At 42.9% G+C, this 20,247-nt stretch overlaps 1 protein-coding gene across 1 annotated transcript in view; it reads left to right on the plus strand.

Moving 5' to 3' along the window:
• LOC135913748 (guanine nucleotide exchange factor DBS-like) overlaps window positions 1–20,247 on the plus strand; it is a 286,399-nt gene that overhangs the window by 246,111 nt on the left and 20,041 nt on the right. The window contains exons 12-17 of the mRNA XM_065446389.2: window positions 1,626–1,714; window positions 10,219–10,285; window positions 12,399–12,514; window positions 15,235–15,304; window positions 15,398–15,496; window positions 19,009–19,101. Coding sequence (XP_065302461.1) covers window positions 1,626–1,714; window positions 10,219–10,285; window positions 12,399–12,514; window positions 15,235–15,304; window positions 15,398–15,496; window positions 19,009–19,101 — 534 coding nt within the window. The remainder of the gene's footprint in view (window positions 1–1,625; window positions 1,715–10,218; window positions 10,286–12,398; window positions 12,515–15,234; window positions 15,305–15,397; window positions 15,497–19,008; window positions 19,102–20,247) is intronic.

Consider the following 20,247-nt stretch of genomic DNA (forward strand, 5'->3'; position numbering starts at 1 on the left):
AAATGTCCCCCTTCTTTGTCTAAGGACAGGTTCTGTAATAGTCGTATCAGCCACTGACTATATTTACCATATCCAGAAAGAACTGTTGAGTTTTCTTGTGCATTGGAGCCACCTACTGTTTACAAATCAAATAGGTGTGGAGATCGAGCTTTCAGATTGAACATTTCGACGTGCTTTGTAGCTAAGCATGTGCAATAGCGCCTAATGTTGCTTGGTACAGGCGTGTTAGTAATGCAATGTATTGTGCATGCTAAATTATGTGTTGTGCTGACATTTATGCATGAAGAGATTGATATTTTCTAGTGAATGTTTAGTTTTTCATTTGTTGCCTTGCACTTTAGGTTCTTAGATATACATTCTATAGTGCTTTTATTTTTTATTTGTTCTTCTGTATTGTTTGTATTGCGTGGCCATATTTAAGGTAGCATGGGATGTTTGCTGCATAAAGTGACAGTGCTTTCTCATAAGGCATTATTTGCATAAAATAAGCTTTTGAATGTGATTTTATATAAATATTTTTATGCATCTGTTAAGGTACTGAATCTCATCATTAGAGCATCGCTAACAGTATCAAGTCTTCATTTTAGAAACCTGCAGTCTGTAACCAATTCGTGCATGATGACATATGTGTAGAATGCAAGTTTTTAAATGTTGTGCCTAGGTTCCGCCCTAATTTCTTCAGGGTACTGGGCACGCTTGTTGAAGTCAATAAAGATTGTGATGGTGGTGGCACACGTCACTAAACTCTGTGCATGTTGCTGGTCTTATTTGGTTCGTGTTTGGTTCTCATTTTGGAATGCACGAAGACTTTCACAGCACATTTCTCCTTCTCACCTTTGATCGACAGGGGTGAAGCAGCTTTGGAAGCAGGAGGTAAAGGGCGGTTGTCTCCCCCAATCTTGAATATTTTTCGAACATTATTTAGGTAACATTCTTTTTTCTTTACTACATTCAAGGAAATATTGAGAAGGTACTCTGCTGCTCTTGAACTGGAATCACGTACTTGATCTGTCCTTTGTTGCTTTAGAACCTTTCTACCGGTGAGTACGACAGCCTTGCTTGTTTTATTCTTTGCTGAATATTATGGTACTTGTACTAATGTTTTGCACTGAGCAGAAAAAGAAGCATCTGTTTAACTTCTGCTTCCAATGATGCATTGTGCCTGAAGTGAACGTGATTGCAACTTGATGCATCTTGAAGACCATTTCCTGTCCTATGTCGTGTGTTCGTTTGCATGTTTGTGTAATAACTGGCATGTTTGCAAGAACTAACATTGCAAGGAGCTACAATCGATTTAGACACTTGCCTTATTAACCATGTGCTTTCTCCGAATTTTTCTAATACCGCTTTTCATTGTACTCTTTCGTCAGCGTGTCAATCATGGCCTGCACTTCCCTGTAGAGGACACAATCTTTCAAACTAATAATTCCTCTTTCTCTAATACCTTCAGGCAATGCGGTCTCCTGGAATGAATGAAAGCTTAACGGCGCAAGAGTCTTGACATGATAGTTATCGCTTTAGTGCAACAATGCAACAAGAAAGCCTATGAAATGCAGTTGAATAACCACGCCTGAATTTTAATTCTAACTCTCCTAGTGCCGTGCTCTGTGTGATCATGCTTTCTCTGTGTGCAGCACGTAGAAGTTTGCTTTGCTCAAAATGAGGGAGTGGACTCTGGCCTGCAGTCTTTGGAAATTCTCCAGGACAAGAAAGGGTGAATGACTCGATTTGTTTGCCTAATTCTGGCTTTGAACTGTCGCCCAAGATCGAAATCGGGCACCTTTATTCAAACTTAAGCTTCGCGAAGAAGCGTTTAGAAGTGAACACAACATTCTTTTTTTTGTGTACTATAACCCGCTCGCGCTAGCCTGGTGGTTATGCATTTGTGCTACCGATTTCGCGGGTTCGAGCCCCGGTGCGGCGGCCGCATTTCGATGGGAGCGAAATAGCGAAACCCTCTTGTACTTAGATGTAGATGCACGTTTGCATCCAAATATGTTGCTTAGATGATTTAGATGAACGAACCCTCATGTGGTGAAAATTATTCCGTCGTCTCCCGGTGCGGCGTGACTCGTAATCTGGTTGCGGTTTTGGCAAGTAGAACACCAAAATTGGTGCATTTTGTACGCGGTCGAGCAAGATGAGTCTTTTATTGGATTGCGTATTGTAGCAAGCCAAATTTCGTAAAACAAAAAACTCCGAAATTCACTAAGGTCTCACTTTGGTATTTTTTGGCGACCCGTTAGAAGCATAGACAGACGACGGACAAAACAAATTACAGGACACACTTGTCGCTAACTTGAAACAGTTTATTTTGAAGCTCTTTGCTCACCCAAAGCGTTCACTGTGCATGCCACGAAACAACTGCACTATACAGACTTCTAGCTGTTTGTGTTGTTTACCCTATATCGCACCTGGGCACGGCCGATCGCTGATTGGGCCAGCCACTAATCGCTAGTCTGGTTGCTAAACCGTCAATGCTCAGAAAGATGGTTAAAGTTCATTATGCTGCTGCTGTTAGCTTATGCAGTGAACTCCTGCATAATCAGTGAATGCCTGATATAAAAGAGGGTCACGAGTTTTGAAGTAAGCTGTTGGGAGTTTGCGACGAGTGTGTTCTCTACCACTCGGCGAGCTTTCTAGGGTCCTCTATTCCTGTTATATCCGTTACACTCCTGACTTGTTGCTTCCATGCTGCATATGTTACGCTGACGCACCCTACGTTATCGTACATGCCTCACACCACCCATAGTGCCGAATTCCTGTGTGTTTGAGTTTATTTACGGAAAGAAAAATGACAAAATGCGTGTATACTTTTCTAGTGGATGTGCCCGCACGATACAATGGCCTCTAAGAGGAGAAGTTACATTGCCGTACCGATAATGGTATTACACGCGGTGCTCGCGAGTCGACCATTTTCTTCGAAATCCACACCAACGTAATTCAAAAAGTGGTCTCTCAACTACATAGGAGCATATCGGGCGTTCTTACATTGCGATTTCATCGCCAGCAGCACCGGATAGTGAAAAGTGCTTGCGGTGTTGATAGGGCATGCCATATGTTCCACTGATGTTCTAACGCCCCATTGAAGGTGAGTTGATTTCGACGACAAGAACGACAAAGAAATGCGGTACTGTTGGACCAAAGCGTCCCTTTGATCGTTAATTGATTAGCGCCTTTTCTGTAGGCAGTTGTTCTGAAACCTCTGGCGCTTTCATGCAATAAAAATCTAACTTATCAAATTTTCTACAAAGCTGGAGTGCCCTACGTGCTTTGACACAACGCATTGTCAGCGACCACAGTAAGCGTGATGACGATTTCACCAACGACGGAATCATCGGCTTCAATTTTCTCGTTGTAAGTGGTATTGGCCACTCTCCTTAGGACTCGCGTGGGCATAGAAATGAAGGAGGCTTCCATAGTGACACCTCGTAGCAGGAATCCAGTTTATTCCGGCTACGGGGTGCCACTATGGAAACCTCCTTGCAAAACCGTACTCAGTTAGAGAATATGGTAGTGGGCATATCACCTCCAGTAAAATACTTATACAGTGTTGGTTATTTCTATGATTTTATAGTTGCGAAGTTGCATGGAAGCTGAATTTTTCTTTCTGTACCATTCTTTATTCAGAACGAGGTGAACGCAGAGGCCGTTCGATCAAGGCAAAGGAGGTTAAAGTCTGCAGGACCAGGAGACTTACTTGTCAATGTTCTTGTACCACCTGAGTTCCCAAAAAACGTTCTTTACGACGCAGAATAACTTTCTTGTTAGCTTGGTCAATTCCGGACTTTGTGGCGAGCAGCCTAACTATTTTCGCATTTTCTATGATCCCGTTTACAGTGCACCGACTCAGCAGTTGGCACAGGGCAGTTGAGACACGAGCAGAAGTAAAACATTGTAGTTAATAGAATAATTAAAAGCATACTTCACTTTTACTCCCATAGGCCTGTATCCCACGCCGACCTAATCGAGCAAGCTAAGACGTATCCTACCTCAAGTAAAGTATGTTTGGTTTTGCTGGTATGACTTGAATTTTACTTTTCGGGCTTAAGTTGTTCAGGATGTTTAGTTTTTCTTTTATTAGTTTTTCTTTAGTAGCAGAACAGCGTTTTGCTAATAATTCTGTAGTCGGCGATGAGAAAGCCAGGTTGTGCTGTTATATCACGAATGACCGTGGCGATAGGTGCACACCAGGTGCAAATCTGATTTTACAATAACCTCGTCCTAGGTTTGATATTGTGTAAGTCAATTGCGGGGAAGCCAGCTTCACAAACATTAACTATCCTACATGCCTCGGAAGATGTATTTTGAAAGACGCGTCTCTACTGCGATCTCCAGAAATTCCTTTCAGCTATCGCGAGAAACTTTGCGAGTAGGCGTACTACAGCTTTAGACATATTGCTTTATATGGAATACACGCAACTCAAACTTCCTGCAACCTGTGAACCGGCTGTGCGAAATCACAAAGCGAAGTATTACGATGTCATGCGTGTTTATTTCGGAAAGCAGTAAACCCCGGGGAAACAGCACTAACGTATAAATCTCGAGTTACGTTGTGTACATACGAAGCAGGACGCTGCTCCGAAGCAAAGCAAATTTTATTTACGATACAAGAAATCGCTCAAGCATAACGCAAGGCCTGACGGATATTGTCTGCTCCGAGGTGTTTGGCATACTAGTGCGATAGCAATTATATGGACAGTCCAGGCACATTTCTGCCGTCGCCGTGGCCGTGAGGTTCCAGATAAAGGCCAAGGGCGACAAAATCGTCACCGCGCGCCGTGCGCTATATGTGCAAGCCAAAGCGTGCGAGTGTGAGCGGGCGCTCGCCGCTCAATCTCGCGCAAGCAAGCTAGGGAAGCAGGCAGGAAGCGCGCTGTCTTCCGTCGCACTGAATGAGATCCGAGGGGAGAGGAGGGCGTGTTTTGATCCGCGCAGCCCGGCCGGCCCGCTGTATCTTGAAAGCCATTTGCGACGGGGACAGTCTGGCAGCGCGCTGTGTTTTCGCGGCTAAGTTCGCGGTGATGCAAGACGCAGCACGAAAGTCAATTCGCTCGCTGCGGCTGCCGCGCTTCCTCACCCCAGAATTTTGACAGTTGAGTTTCCGCGGTCGTCGAGTTAGATGTGCTCATGTTTGCTTGTGCGCGCGTGGCACCGTGCTTGTTAATTTAGTAGGCATGCCTTGGTTTGCAAGTTTATACGGCCGATAAAACTACTATCCTTACTTCGTATAGCTAGTACTCCACTAATTTGCTATCGTAATTGATGCTTCGCACTTCGGGCGTAACTGCGAATTTGTTGTAGTAATAATTCGCATGTGAAAAATGCTTCTTTACATGCTTTAGGTTTCCATTAAAGAATCACATGTAGTTAAAGACTAATCCAGAATCTCCATTCTGCTCGGAGAATATGTGTTGCTTTGGGACGTTCATCTTTGTCGTCAGCCTATTCCATATCAATGTAGAACAAAGGCCACTCCCAAAGATTTCCACCTACTACTATCTTCCACCCAATACTTCCAATTTTCCTAATCTGATGACATCACTCAATTCTCCGCCGCCCTAGAGTGTTTTCCTTTCTCTAATTGTTATCTGCACTACGCATCACATGGCGTGCAAAGGTCTCATCGTTGATATTAGTCTATAGTAGGATACCACTTATACGTATTTTCTTTCTGGTCCATGCTGAAGTCGTCCTGCCGCCTAGTGCTATGCCTATCATTTTCTTTTCCATCGTCATTTGCATGGTCTTTAGCTTCAGGCTTCTTTATTTACCCTCCAAGTTCCATTCCCATTCGGTAGTATTGACAGAATGCATTGATTATGTGCATTTCCTCTCAAGGATATCGGCAGGCTGTCATTAATGACTTTATAACGTACGCCACGTGCACTCTAGCCCATTTTTTTTCTTTGGGATTTCTTTCTCAAGGTGCGGTTCCCTTGCGACTTCTTGGCCCAGATGACCGTACTTCATCAGATTGGAGAGCGGGACTACAAATCACGAACTATGATTTATCATCATCCAGGCTGTTGAAGGTTACCTTAATCGTCAAAAGACAAAGCGACATACGGGGAAACGCGTTCTTTACTGTCCCAATGCTTCGACTGGTTTTATAAGTATTCTTCTCATTCTTTTCGCGGTTCGACATTGACTCTCACGAAGCCGCGCCGTCGCTATCCCCGGCATCGCCCACTCGGCAGGACGTATATGGAAACAGAATTGAACGAAAAAATTTTTTCCGAATTACGACCTCCTGAATACTTTTCGCTAGCATGCAGTTAATTACATTGGATAGGCTCTGTTTCGTTTCCTGACATCCTTTTGAAACGACATTTTTTCGGTGCTTTTTTTTTGTGAAGGACACTGGTGGCTGTTGAACGTCTAGACATTTCCTAAGCTACTTCCCAACGCTTCCTCTACTCGAATACGCAGTGATATACAGACAGCTTCTTTATATGACGAGGACTGCTGTATGGCCTAGGTAATGACATGGATGTTATGCAGCGTTAAATATTCATTTGTAAATCCAGTCTATTATCTTCGTGGCGTGAAATGTAGTGTTTCTCTGTTGCTATTTTAAAAAAAGCCTTAGCGAATATTTTCTCCAGTACTTATAGTAATTCAAATAATCTTATTTTTCGGATCTCCAATGTCGTCTTTATTCTCGATTACTGTTACTTTAGTATTGTCCCAAGAGTCTTGTACACTTCATGTCATGAGACGTTGCATGCTAAGTGTACTTTTCATGCGCTATGTCCTCGCCATCTTTTAATAGGTCCTGTGTTATTTAAGGGTGTGCGAATATTAGAAGAGTGGAATATGAATAGAATATTAGTTGCTATTGGATTCAAAAATTCACCATTCAAAGCAGTCAAATATTTGTCACTGTTCAAATATAAGGAATAACAACACTTATCGGAGTCTACCAGGAAAAAGACATAGGCAGGTGGGTGGCTGTTTCAAAGGATTCTGCCGTAAGGGAGCCTCCGTTGCTTAAATAAAACAATTGCTGAGCATTCGAATGTAGTATCCAACTTCTTCTCTGTAACATCAATCCATTCCATTCCTTGTCCTTAGGTAGCACACGAATTCGTTTTCTTGATTAAGGAACTTTATTGTTTGGGTAATCTCACTCTATTTCCATCCACTTAGCAAAAGTGGTGCTCTAGTATTACACTCTGCTCATTGAACGAACTCGGCACTCTGCGTGCATCTAGTAGCGTGCTGTTTGCGTGTTCATCACAGTCGTCGCGAAAGTGCGCCAGATACGATCACCTCCCATTTGCTCCTCATTCGCAAGCACCTCTGTTGATCAAACGTCCAGATCTGAGCGCCATTACACGTGCATCAAGTGACATAAGTGAGGCTTCTATTTCTTTTTAACAAACGGACTTCCGTGCAATCTTTCCATTTTCTTAAGCCATATGAGAATATTCCGTATTCAACTCGATAATCGATCGAAGGTCATTAGTTTCTTTTTCAAATATTCGTGTTCTATTTCTTTTTATCGAAAATTTCGCTATCCGAGTGCCCCCACCATTATTACTCCTTCTCTTTCCTCCTTTTTTCTAGACCTACATGGCGAAGTCACGTTAACTCCCATAGTTACACTTGGAATTTCCATATCTTCTCGGCGACTGCGCCTAGTTCCTGCTTCCTGTTTCGAGTATTGTGCAGCACAGCATAGAATGCCTGAGCTCCAGCTATCTGAATGCATAATGTAACCGCGCAAACGACAGCGGACGGAGAAGGAAACACGCTGGACAAGCGGGGATCTGCAGCTATCATTAGAGATTGTCAATGTCATTATTATGGTTAGCTCTGCTTGCAAACATCTGGTTCCCTGCAATGCCAAGTCTCTTTCTTCTTGATTTCATTGTTTTCCCGATATTTGACGATTCCTGAATGTTTTCCTTACGCGTCGCAGTGGTTTAGCTGCTATGTCGTTGCGCTGCTAAGCACGAGGTCGTGGGTTCGAGGTCCATTTCGGTCGAGGCAGAAATCCTATAACGCTCGTGTGCTTAGATGTAGGCGCGCGTTTAAAGAACTCCGGGGGGTCAAAAATATTCCGGAGAACCCCTGCTATGACGTGCCTAAATAACATACCGTGATTCTTGCAAGTACAGCCCCGCAATTTTTTTTAAATCGTTCCTTTGCTCTAATATCGAATGTCACTTACTTTCGTTTGTGGCAAAGCTTCTACTGTTCAACCGATCCGACAATATAACCTGATATCGAAAGTTTCGGGCGGTCATAACCTGTCTTTCTTCATTCTCTTTTTTCTCAAGATAACATGCGTGTCTCTGCTCTCAGTGCCCAACACCCGACTTCATTTGGCGGCCCCTCAGATTATCTCCCTTGAGGTGTCATTTATTACGTCTTTGCTGCGCTCATTCTTCTATCTAAATCCTCATATTTATTCGCGACGAACTGCCTGTATTAAATTGCTTTTCTCCAAAAAGCCAAGCTGGTCTGCTTCTTTCCTCATAACTTTTTTCCACTTTTCCTCTTTAAATGATTACAGTATACTATATCAACCAGTATATCACTCGCAACAACACATAGTTGCCGCACACAACACAGCGCAAAAAAAAAAAATCCGATACCATCTATTTCAACGCATTCCAGTTCTGTGTACACATAAGCAGAATTGGTTACGTTACTGCCCTGTTGGGTAGGCATAGTGCGGAACGGCATTAGTACCAAATTAAGTGCTACGATATTTCTCAATATGTGTGTAGTTCTTCGCTTGGCATCAGAGTAACTGCATATATAAAAAGACGTTGCAAGCGTAGTTTCTTTTTCTTTCTTGCCCCTAAGCCCATTTATTTTTTACTTCCCCCTGCGAGGCGCAAGAATACGAATCATCTTCTAGAACGAGCAGCTGCAGCAGTATATCTTTCAATGCTGCACACAAATATCTTAAGAAAACTTGTATATGGGTAGTTGCATTCTTTCAATGTCATGTGATATTTCAGAGATTGTTCGTGGCAGATGTATGACACCATACATGGGGATCATCCTTTGGAGCTTTCAGGTTTCGCTGATCTGTTCCTCGCGAGGCATGTTTTGCGCAAGCCTGAATAGATTTTGTCGTGCAGAAAGCTTTAGAAGTCACAATTTTAAAACTAAAAAAAAATTACGCCTAAACGTTTCTGCTATCGACACCAATGGCGAAAGACCTTCATCCGAACGTTGCTACAATGTTGACTTCTTCGCACGAGTGGGTTTTCCTGTCACAAGCCAAACTGCAGATTAGCTCTGCATAAACAAAGGGCTCCTGCATGCGCGTTCACGTTTGTTATTTTGCTATAACTAAATGGGCTTCGCGAGAAAACTTCTTGCACCTTTCTCATATCTTTAGCCTGAAGCCATTTGCATTGTTTCAGGCTGGCTATACTTCTATAGCATTTATTAAACCGTAAAAGAAGCCCGCGAATTCGCGCAAGGTGCCTCCAGCGGCCAGTCGTGCGGCATTTTCGCACGTGTTCGCAGGCTTCCTTCAAGCTCGGAAAAACACTTTTACGTAGCACGTATTGAGCAACGGAAAGCTGTGTCAGGAGTTTCTCATGTATCTCTACAGTTTTCTCATCGACATTTTTTATCTAATTATAATAATTGAGAAGTTGGTTAATGAATTAAGACCAGTTATCCAATCAGGCGGAATGTAAGAAATATAATCTGAGTATCATCAAGCTACGGCAAACGACATTACCTTGGTTCGGTCCAGCTACGTGGCATTTACATATTTTTTTTTAATGTTCGGCTCAGGTTACGTGAAACAACCTGTATAGTGCGGTTATAACAGGGAGTGCGCGTGCTTAACTGCTACATTAGATGTCTATTAATCGCGATAAATATGGTGGAGATTCACGCTCCCTCACTTCGCCATAACCGGAAGAAGAAAAAACAAAGGATTTCGCCGAATTTCGATAATCGCAGCCTGTTTATAACTTTTACGAGTGCTAACGCATTTGCAATTTTAATTCGTTTACGCACAGGTTACGGTGGACTGCTTACAGGTTGTAGCACTCCTAAGATGTAAACTTCCACGGACCATCGTTTTTCTCTTCGGTCTAGCCGCACCAAATTGTTCTAAAGTGCAGATTCTTTCCCTTTGATATCGAACATTCGATAACAAATTCGGCACTTAATTATTGTTTTTTATTTTAATTTGAGGCACCAAACACTAAACAATGTTCCGCTTCTTCTTTGCAGGCACGTCATGACGGAGCTGATTGAAACCGAGAAGACCTACGTTCATGAGCTGTACAGCATTATTCAGGTATCGCAACTTGCGCACGTTGTCTTTCTTGCTGATCTGCTATAGTGAATGCGACTGTTTCTTGCGAAAATCTAAGAGGTACAACCGAACAGAAATATGGTACTCGGAGACAATACATAGTATTGCTTCCGAGTGAGAAGCAGTTCATTGGTTTTCGTCAAGCAAGTGGTTGGTTATTTTGAACGGTTTCTGCATTACATAGTCTACATTAGATGAGCAAAGCAGATGTGAGACTGTCTGGAACGAGAGGCAGGAAAACAGTAGATCACGTACTCTAGGTGCAGAAAAGTACGTAACGCGGCCGCCGTAAGACATTTTCGTAAATATGCATCCGTGCGCATTGTCATAACCTCTGCAGTGTTTCACAATGCAATTCGTGTGCAAAGATACCGTTCCATGATTTCTCACTTACAGCGGTATTGCTGCATTGCTCCTGGAAGTTATACAGGAGCCTGAGCATGCAAATGAAAATTAATCGCTCGAGAGACTCCCAGAATGCGAAGTAACAAACAAATGTGAATAATTATTTTTTTTAATAATTTGGAGACTGCTCTTTTTCATCACATTACGTCACTGTTCACCAAAGTGAACTCCATGATCAGTGCAGCGTATAAGGCTGCTCTGGGGCTCCGCAAAGAACACGTGCACCAAGAGAGGCTCTTGGTATTTACAACATATATGAATAACACGCGGCCTACTCTTGCCCGCGTCACATGAATGTGTAAACTATGGCCTCCAAATTCCAATTCGCCTCTTGCGGCGCAAATACCGAGTAACAGGCAGTGGCAGGTTTGTCTTGCCATCGAAGATCTAGAGAGCCAGAGAGCTCTTCTCGATCAAGTCCAGCGATCCGCAGAGACCAGTGTAGCTCTGGACTGAGGGACCCGTGCATCCACCGCCCAGAACCCCTAACATATTGTTTATACTACTACTGCTACTACTACTACTACTGCTACTACTACTACTACTGCTACTACTACTACTACTACTACTAGTCTCACATTTCGCTCTTCATGTCATAGCAACGCGCGGGATTAGTACGGCAAGTCGGCTTGCCATAGTGGCGAAGTCTTCTCGATTTTTCTCTGCTGTTGATGGTTAACAGCGAAGTATTAAAACATTTGTCGTAATTTGTAGTGTGCCTGCTAGCGAAACATTGTTTGCTTCGCATCTCTAACAATGCTGGTCTGAATTAACACTGACACAGAACGTAAAACACTCCTTTTCACGCAATTCTGAATTATTCGATTTGTTTTTTTTTTCTGTTTGCTGTTGTTATGAAGATTATTGTTATAACGTACTTATATATTTTCTTAACAACACTGAACCTGAAACATTGAAAATTGATTTGTAAAAAAATATGGGACACTCTTAAGTCGCACATTATGTTCTCACCCAATCACTAATGGAATTGTGGGTGATGTTCCACAACAGAATACATCCGCTGTAATGGGAAATCTACAACTGTAAGATGAAGTTCTGAACCAGGTTACTATATGCCAAAATATGGTATGTGCCCTTCAACGGACTTTAAGGTATCGTCATGTTCCATACTATAATCGCAGAACGAGTCATCAGTATTCATATCGGCCCGATCATTTACTGGGCGCAGTGTGCCAAGACAAATTATCGGTCGTGCCATCTTGAATGACTCAACTCTAATTAGATTGTCCAAATTACGAGCAGCGCAGTACTTGGGCAGTTCACGTGAGGGACACCACGTGAGAACACCGCGAGCTGATGACTAAACCCGCCGTCGGAAGATCAAAACAGGTACTCTGATCGCGACCGAGCCTCCCACCCCCATAAATCGCTCCTTTCTCCTTTATGAAATCGCTAGAGCATATTATCAAGAACGCCTGTGCCGTTTATTACAGAAGTGTTTAAATACCCTGAAAAAAAAATATTTATATATACCGAAGGCTTCGGAGGCCACGACGACCAAATTTTCGCCTCACGCCACAGTTCTGACACGAAGTGCTCGAAAAGAATTCTTTCCGCAGAGGATGTGAGAGTTGGCACCGGTTAATACTGAGGCTATAGTCTTCATTAAAAAATGTTGCAGCGCCCCTTTAATTTTATTAAATGGCCCGTACAACTTTCTCCGTTCCAGGGGTACAAGAAGGAAATGACGAACCCAGAGATGAAACACCTCGTGCCTCACTCCCTGTACGGGAAAGCTGATATACTGTTTGGGAACATGGAGGCCCTCTACCAGTTCCACAACGAGTAAGTACTGAGCCGTGCGATGTATGCTTTCTTTCCCTCTCTCTATATTGTTACGATAAGAACTAACGGACACTCCAGTGACACTGGAACCCGCCGTGATTGCTCAGTGGCTATGGTGTTGGGCTGCTGAGCACGAGGTCGCGGTATCGAATCCCGGCCACGGCGGCCGCATTTCGATGGGGGCGAAATGCGAAAAGACCCGTGCGCTTAGATTTAGGTACACGTTAAAGAGCCCCAGGTGGTCAAAATTTCCGGAGTCCTCCATTACGGCGTGCCTCATAATCAGAATGTGGTTTTGGCACGTAAAACCCCATAATTTAATTTTTTTTGTGACGCTGGAGGCGTTGGCGTGATGTCATGGCTATCGTGCAGGCCGTTTCGCGGGGCGAAAGGAAACGCCGAACTGGCTTTCCGCGTACATCGCACGCAGCGTTACTCTGTCGAACACGACGCGCTATGCTCAAACTCTCTAATGTTAACGCAGGACCAAAAAAGGAAGAAGTAGGAAAATCATGAGCCATTACACTATGTGAACGTGGATGACCAGCGAAGTTGATTAGTACAAGACACAGAGGTTACACAGAGTTTTCAACATACTTACGAACATATTTATTGTCCTGATCGGTGGTCATCTTGACGATAGGCATGCGCACACATTCTCGTATCACCTCTGTTATTAAACGCGTCCGTCACGTAAGACAGTGAATGGCTAATGCCCCCTTAAGCAATGGTTCATACCAGCATGAGTAAAAAAAAAACGAAAAACAAAACAACGCAGCCTTTTTATTACGACCACAGAAGAGAAATGAAATCCTATGCTGGAATGATGAGAGGCAACGGAGCCAGCTGTGGAAGAAGACGATGATGCTCGAGCCATTACTCATAATGATAGTTGTTGTTGTTGATGATGATGATGATGACGACGATGACGACGACGACGACGATAGTGTCCTCTTTCCAATGAATAGCTCAATGAACGGCAACGGACTCAGCTGTGGAAGGAGACGACGACGACGAACTAGCTAACGTTGCGCCAATAGGCGCTAACGTTAGCTAGTTCTCGGTATTGTTCGCGGACGACGGAAATGCCCTAGCCCTACACAGCTTCGCTGTAAAAAAGAACACTTTTACGCTTCTCCCGAAGGGTGATGCACTGACAGCGATAGCAGGGTGTAACGTTGTGATTTAACTCCTCGGAAGGTGTTCTATGAATACGCGGGTGTGCCAGAATTTCTGGCACACTTAGAAACCTTAACACAGCGTGCAGCGCCTGTAATCGCGTCGCGCAGGTGCCACAGCGCTGCCCGTAAAAAGCGGCGCGAGATTATGAGCACTAATATTGCCTTGCCCCTTTTTTATTAGCCTGAGAATATTTAAGATAAAAGAGTGTGTTGTGGTTGAAATATATCGTGGCTTTCTTTTACTGTGGTTGCAATGCTCGGAAATTCTGAGGAATAATTCAGTCAAGAACGTAGGACCTGATGAGCAACTTTTGTGGTTCAATATTATATCGTCTATTTTGCATATAAGGGCTTGAATATACACGTAGCAAACATACACTTAAATATTATGCGGAGCTCGATGGCAACGCCGACGGCACAAATTCGCCTGGAGTGTCTAGGAAGTGTCTATGCAGCTTATCTCAAGCAGATTCTACCGGGAAGTCCTCGCTTAATTGTTGCAATCATCCTCCGGTACTTCCTACTCACTCTTTTCTTTCTTTTTTTGTTTTTGTTTTGCCAGCACACGATGCCAATCTTTTCCAAGCAAATGGCTACAGTGTGCAAGAACACCCCCACCCCATAGGCTTGTTTTTTCATCAAAATTAAGTTAGATCTGGTGCAAAATGGCCTCCAACGTGTTCTTTGTACAGCTATGGCATATAAAAAAATGGATTGTTTTTTTTGTTCAAGTGACTGAAGTCGCTTCATGATGTGGCCTTCGATTTCGAGTACACATCCTTGTTACTCTTTAATTTCTAAAGGAAGTAAAGTAGAACGTGGGAAACTGGCAGGTGATGCTGGAGTGCAGGACACCTTAAACAATTTCTTAAAATAGACTTGGAACAAAATAAAAAGTTAGCGCGAACTTCCGTTCCTCCTCCTAACTCCTCCAACATTCTCTTCGATCACCGATAATAAAAGACATTAACAAAAGTATATAATATCCGGGTGCGTTATCAACTTGGTATTTCAGAAAAAGTAAGAATTGCTTATCATGACTGATAAAGGGCTTTCTTTTTAAATATTAAATCAATGCAATGAACACACTCAGCGATGCCAGCTGTTTGGCTTCATAATATTTTGATTGCAGGTGAGGCTTGTTGCCTGAAAAGGGATTGTGTCTGACTTCCACATTTTCTCTCCCTCTAGCCTCATTAATATGACTGCCTAGTATGGGCAACACAAAATATTAATGCATGAATTAAGCAGCCAATGAGCGAATTAACTATATTCAAATAGTTACATTAAAGTGGAGCATATTTCTTTTTTACTTATGACCTCAGAAAAGACAGATATGAGGCGATTTAATTTGAATTGTGTTGCGAGGTAAGATTCAGAAGACTGTTACGTTTTTCGAGCCTCTGCAGATCTTGACACTAAAATGAAATTAACTATTCAACATGTCTTTTTCGCGAAATATTTGTTGTTCTTTCCTAATGAAAGTGCGGCAGCAATTTCATAACGCGTTTTTTCTCCCTGCTTTCTTTCGCCGTTCAGCGTCTTCCTACAGGACCTTCAAAACTGCCGAAGTACTCCTGAGTTAGTTGGAACCTGTTTCGTTCAAAGGGTAAGCCATCACTGCAGCTTTGTTTGCTAACTGTCGAGCGCTTTCAACTTTTCCTGGGCAACGTGAAACGATGTGTCCCTTTGTTCTTTACAGAAAGAAACTTTTCATAAACTGTATAGTGCATATTGCATGAATAAACCAAAGTCTGAGGCATTGAGACTCGAGTGTGCCAGTGACAATGCCTTCTTCAAGGTAAGCAACAACGTAGCTGGTTCTTCAAGGCGGTGTTGCTAGATGTCACTAATACGGTATTTTGCCAGCAAGAAAGCATCTTGACACTTATTGCTTATGTTCGTTTCTGACTCGTACAACAGCCCAATACTTCGCAGTCAGGTGGCCGGCGCAACCAAGCAAATGCGTCGCAACAGTACATTACATTTCAGTTTCACAAAACACAACTCACAATGGAACATTGAAATGCTAGGCAAATCTCCAACACAGCTAAACATACACCCACAACAACGGGAACTACAGCCAATACAGCTGTCATTAGCAATTCCTAAAGGAATGGAAAGTCGGTAATTTTATTTTGTGTTATGTACAATACGCGTGTGAATACGTGACGCTTCCCTTCATGATCACACTGCTCAAGATTATTAGTCATACAACGTGGCTAGTTGTTTCTGCACAGTTCATTTGCTGCTGCAGGTCCAAGATAACGTCCGGTATGGCATGTAAAACTAGCACTTTGCGTTTATTACGCTTTGCATATCATTGTACATTTTTGAAGATCTTCATTTTCGAAATGTGATGCCACTGGAGTACAAACTACATATTGCGCCACCGAGTCAGGAGCGCTGTCATGCAAATGCACTTATCTTCACATCATGTGCGCGAACCAAGGCATCGGAGAGTCGTCAGCACACTCTCGGCCAGATCGAGCGTCGAGCACTGTCTTGGCCATGATAAAACACCTCATAACCTTCAGTTCAGTGTGATATTATTTTGAAATAGATAATAGTGCAAAACAGAACAGATTGACGAGATACTTAAAAAAAAGCTAGCAAAAAAAGAAAAAATGATTGAGTTTCAGTGTAGTCTGGGTGTATGTGCTAGCACTTGTAGCTCCAATCTAAAGCATTCATGAAAAATAAAAATAAAGGACCAATTTACTTTCCACTGTCGGGACATTTTGATCTCGAATAAAGCTACCCCTTTTTTTCGGTAATATTCAGAACCATATCGTAAGAAAAAGAGCAAAGTCTCAGACAGTTCAATACGCAGCTGAAACTTGCTTTGATAGCCCAGGTTTGTTTGAAATACTTCAACCTGGCATTACTGCTACATATTTTCTGCATTTTTTTGCCTTTCTATTCAACAGCGGCATTTTATTCACCTGTTCTCGCGCTGTTAGGCTTTGCGCTTTGCCGGAATACTGCGTAGAAATAATACGAAGATAGAGGGAAAGCGTTGATTGCTTCAAACTGTAAACGAATCATAAAGCAAGTTTTACGGTTCCGTGGAAAAAAAAAAGGAAATGTTAATATAGGGTATGGAGTGAACAGACGACGCCGCCTCAAGCTTTTTGCAAAGCTCAACCAGGAGACAGATATGAAAGCTTAAGAAGCGGCAGAAGCAGTTCCTCCATCAAATTGGGGCTCACTGGTTGTCCCCGTGCTTGTGATTATTGTTGTCCTTCCAGACCAAGTTCTTTAAATGCCAGTAGGAAGGGGTCTTTCCTGCAGAACACAATAGGTATGATGTAGAGTACGTAACTCCGGCAGGTGGCTGCTAGAAATGTTGCTACAATCGAAAGGAGAAAAATGATTTAATCATATTTTTCGGGAATAAAACACATTCTTCTTTTTATCTAACTGTAAGATACTTCGACGCGTCTAGAAAATTTGGAAAATATTTCGTTTGCAACTTTACCAAGTCCGTTCAGCGCTGCATACCAAGTCATTATGGCTTACAGGGAAAACTGGGAAAACCGGGAATTATCAAGGATTTTGAACAGTTGGGAAATACTCAGGGAAAACACGGAAGATTTGTGCTTCTATCGGGGAAAATTAGCTGTACGTTTATTGAAAGGGAACGAAAGTCACGTTAATGCAGCGGAAGTAACAGAGAGGAATCGTAACGAATTGTCTTTGACGCCGTGTCGTCGGCTGGAGGAGTTGCCAGTGTACAGTCAACGACCGATTTTCCGAACGTACGATTTTTATGACATGCCCAATAATTCGGACGGCTTCACGGCACCACACGCATCCTATAGAGTCAATGTATAAGAACGTATGAAATTTCGGACGCAAGAACCCTTCGCCGTCCGATTTTCCAGACTTTTTGCCGTGACCGAAGCTCCGAAACGGCATTAATAAAAGCCACCACCGCCACTATTTTGATTATCTCACCGCCTCGAACCGGCGCTCTCGCACGCAAATCCGCTGGCAGCCGTAGCCACCAACGCGGCAACGCTAGGCCTAGCTACTTCGACGTTCGCCGCCGTTAGCAATGACGCCGACTAAGCCTCTGTAATCCTCGCCAATGTCTTCGAAGAACGGAAAGCACAACGCGTTGCAGTATGCCGGTTTCCAAAGTAAGCTTCGCCTCAATATAGAAGCGTTACGCGGTGAAGCATACGGAAAGTATTGGGAAACCAGTATGTATTTCTTATTTATTGAAGCGTGCACCAGCCATATCCTGTCACAGCACGAGCCACCTATATGCCTACTATGTGTACTGGCAGGCCTTCAGAGTTTTTTCGCACATGCCGGTGGCGATTTGAGCCCATAAGGGCATTAAAAGACATGCATTCATGTTTTCGGAGTGCCCGATTATTCGGAGGTCTTCGCGACCTCTAGGGAGTCTTAAATATAGGACATTGACTGTACAACTGACCAAGAGGATACTTCGAATGAACCGCGGGGTGAAAGCGCGGCGGAAGGAGGATGAGAACAGAAAGGACCGACCCATTGAGAAATGGACGAGAAAGGAAGTGTGCCGCTGCTTCTTTGAAGGAGCTTGAGCTCAAAAAACGCCGAGACGCAGGTATCCGTCATCCAAACCAAAATAAACTCTTTAAAGCAGGGAAATGCAACAATGAGGTGTTGTGCGCGGGCTGAGAGCGTGTCTGGACATTTGAGGTTGAATTTCCAGCTGCTTAGAGAGAATCTCACTTGTGACAAAGTTCGGTCCTCATGCCACTGAGCTTCCTACCAGTTGATAGAAATAGCTCATATTCGAAAATTGCTTCTGCATGCATCTCTTTTTATCCGTGTTTGAAAATGTTCGACTCGATTTGCAATGGCCTTTACCATCTTTTTCGAAGATATTTTATTCACTGTGCATTTTACCAACCCCTCCCTTCTATATTCTTTTTGAATAAACACTACTCCCTACTATTTAAACTGGATTAAGTAGTTTTTTATTTTTGAACATGCTTACTATACAGGGACAGCATCGAGCGACATGGTGTCAGGTTCGTCTTGACATAAGACGAAGTTCTGTGTCACTCAAGAAATTTTGCAAAGGCACTCGGGGAAAGCCTGGAAAATTCAGTGAATTTCAAAATGTCAACTTGGTAGACACCCTGGGTTTAGCAATTTCATACATTCCTTAATGACCGGAGTTTATTTTTGATGACCTGGATAGCTGGTCCCTAGGCCGCCCATTTTCCCGCTGCTCATTAATTAATAAACAACAACAAAGCTTTACGGTTTACCAAGGCTGTTCAAACATGGTCGAATTTCTTTTCTCTCTGTTAGGAATGCCAAAGAAAACTGAACCACAAGCTGCCATTGGATGCCTATCTGCTCAAGCCTGTTCAGAGGATCACAAAGTACCAGCTTCTGCTCAAGGTTAGTCTTAGTTTAATTTTTGGGTCGACGTTCTCGCTTTGTGAATGCCGTAAGTTCGCAGTCAGCGTTTTGAGGAAGAATGCAAAAGGACTTATAACTTGTTCTTGGGCTAGTCGGTTCATACTTAAAGAAATAACAACGGCGTTAATACGACAAACACTGGAATGTGACGGGAAGAACCCTACACTCATATTGGATTTTTCCAACCACAACCAACTTGCGACCAGTTCAGTATAATATATATATATATAGTATATATATATATATGTGTATATATATATATATATATATATATATATATATATATGTGTGTGTGTGTATGTATGTATGTATGTACTAGTCATATCATAAGAAGCCAACTATAACTGACACCAAGGACAACATAGGGGACATCTGCTTAGGGGACATAGGGGACTCTGCTTAATAAATGAAATAAGGAAACGAAGAAATAATGGAAATTAAAGTGGATGAAAAAACAACTTGCCGCAGGTGGGGACTCAACCCACAACCTTCGCATTTCGCGTGCGATGCTCTACCAATTCAGCTACTGCGGTGCTGTTTTCCCATCCACTTTCTTGGGTATTTATGTATCGTAGTAGAACCTTGGGAGTGTTAGCCAGCGCCACCACACACAGACCTATATATATATATATATATATATATATATATATATATATATATATATATATATATATATATATATATATATATATATATATATATATATAAAGTTTCTACAGACTAACCAGTGGATTGTGATCTCTGACAAAGGTGAAGGTTCTTCGCAGTAGGTAGTCCCGAAAATTTGATACCTTGAACACTAGGACGTATGCTTTGTACTGAAGTTGTGAATGGTTCGTTTTTCCGCTTTAGGAAGTCTTCGAGAACGAAAGCCTATTGTCTTTTTAACATTGCCAACGCAATGGGAAAGAACGGCTTCGAGTCCTTTGGGGGACGCATCGCACTCCAGGCAGCGACGAATCGAAGTGCGCAAGCACGTTGAAGTCGCGTGAAAAATTATTCCCGCTGTTGAGAGCCACATCTACAGCGGCGGTCTTTCGTTAGCAAGTCGTAGAGCGGGGAGAACAGACTGGCCAATAATGTGAAGGAACTTCCCACGTGCTTTAGCACGTGGGAAGACGCAAG

The sequence above is a fragment of the Dermacentor albipictus genome, chromosome 1 (genome assembly GCF_038994185.2).
Source record: "Dermacentor albipictus isolate Rhodes 1998 colony chromosome 1, USDA_Dalb.pri_finalv2, whole genome shotgun sequence".
Taxonomy (NCBI): domain Eukaryota; kingdom Metazoa; phylum Arthropoda; class Arachnida; order Ixodida; family Ixodidae; genus Dermacentor; species Dermacentor albipictus.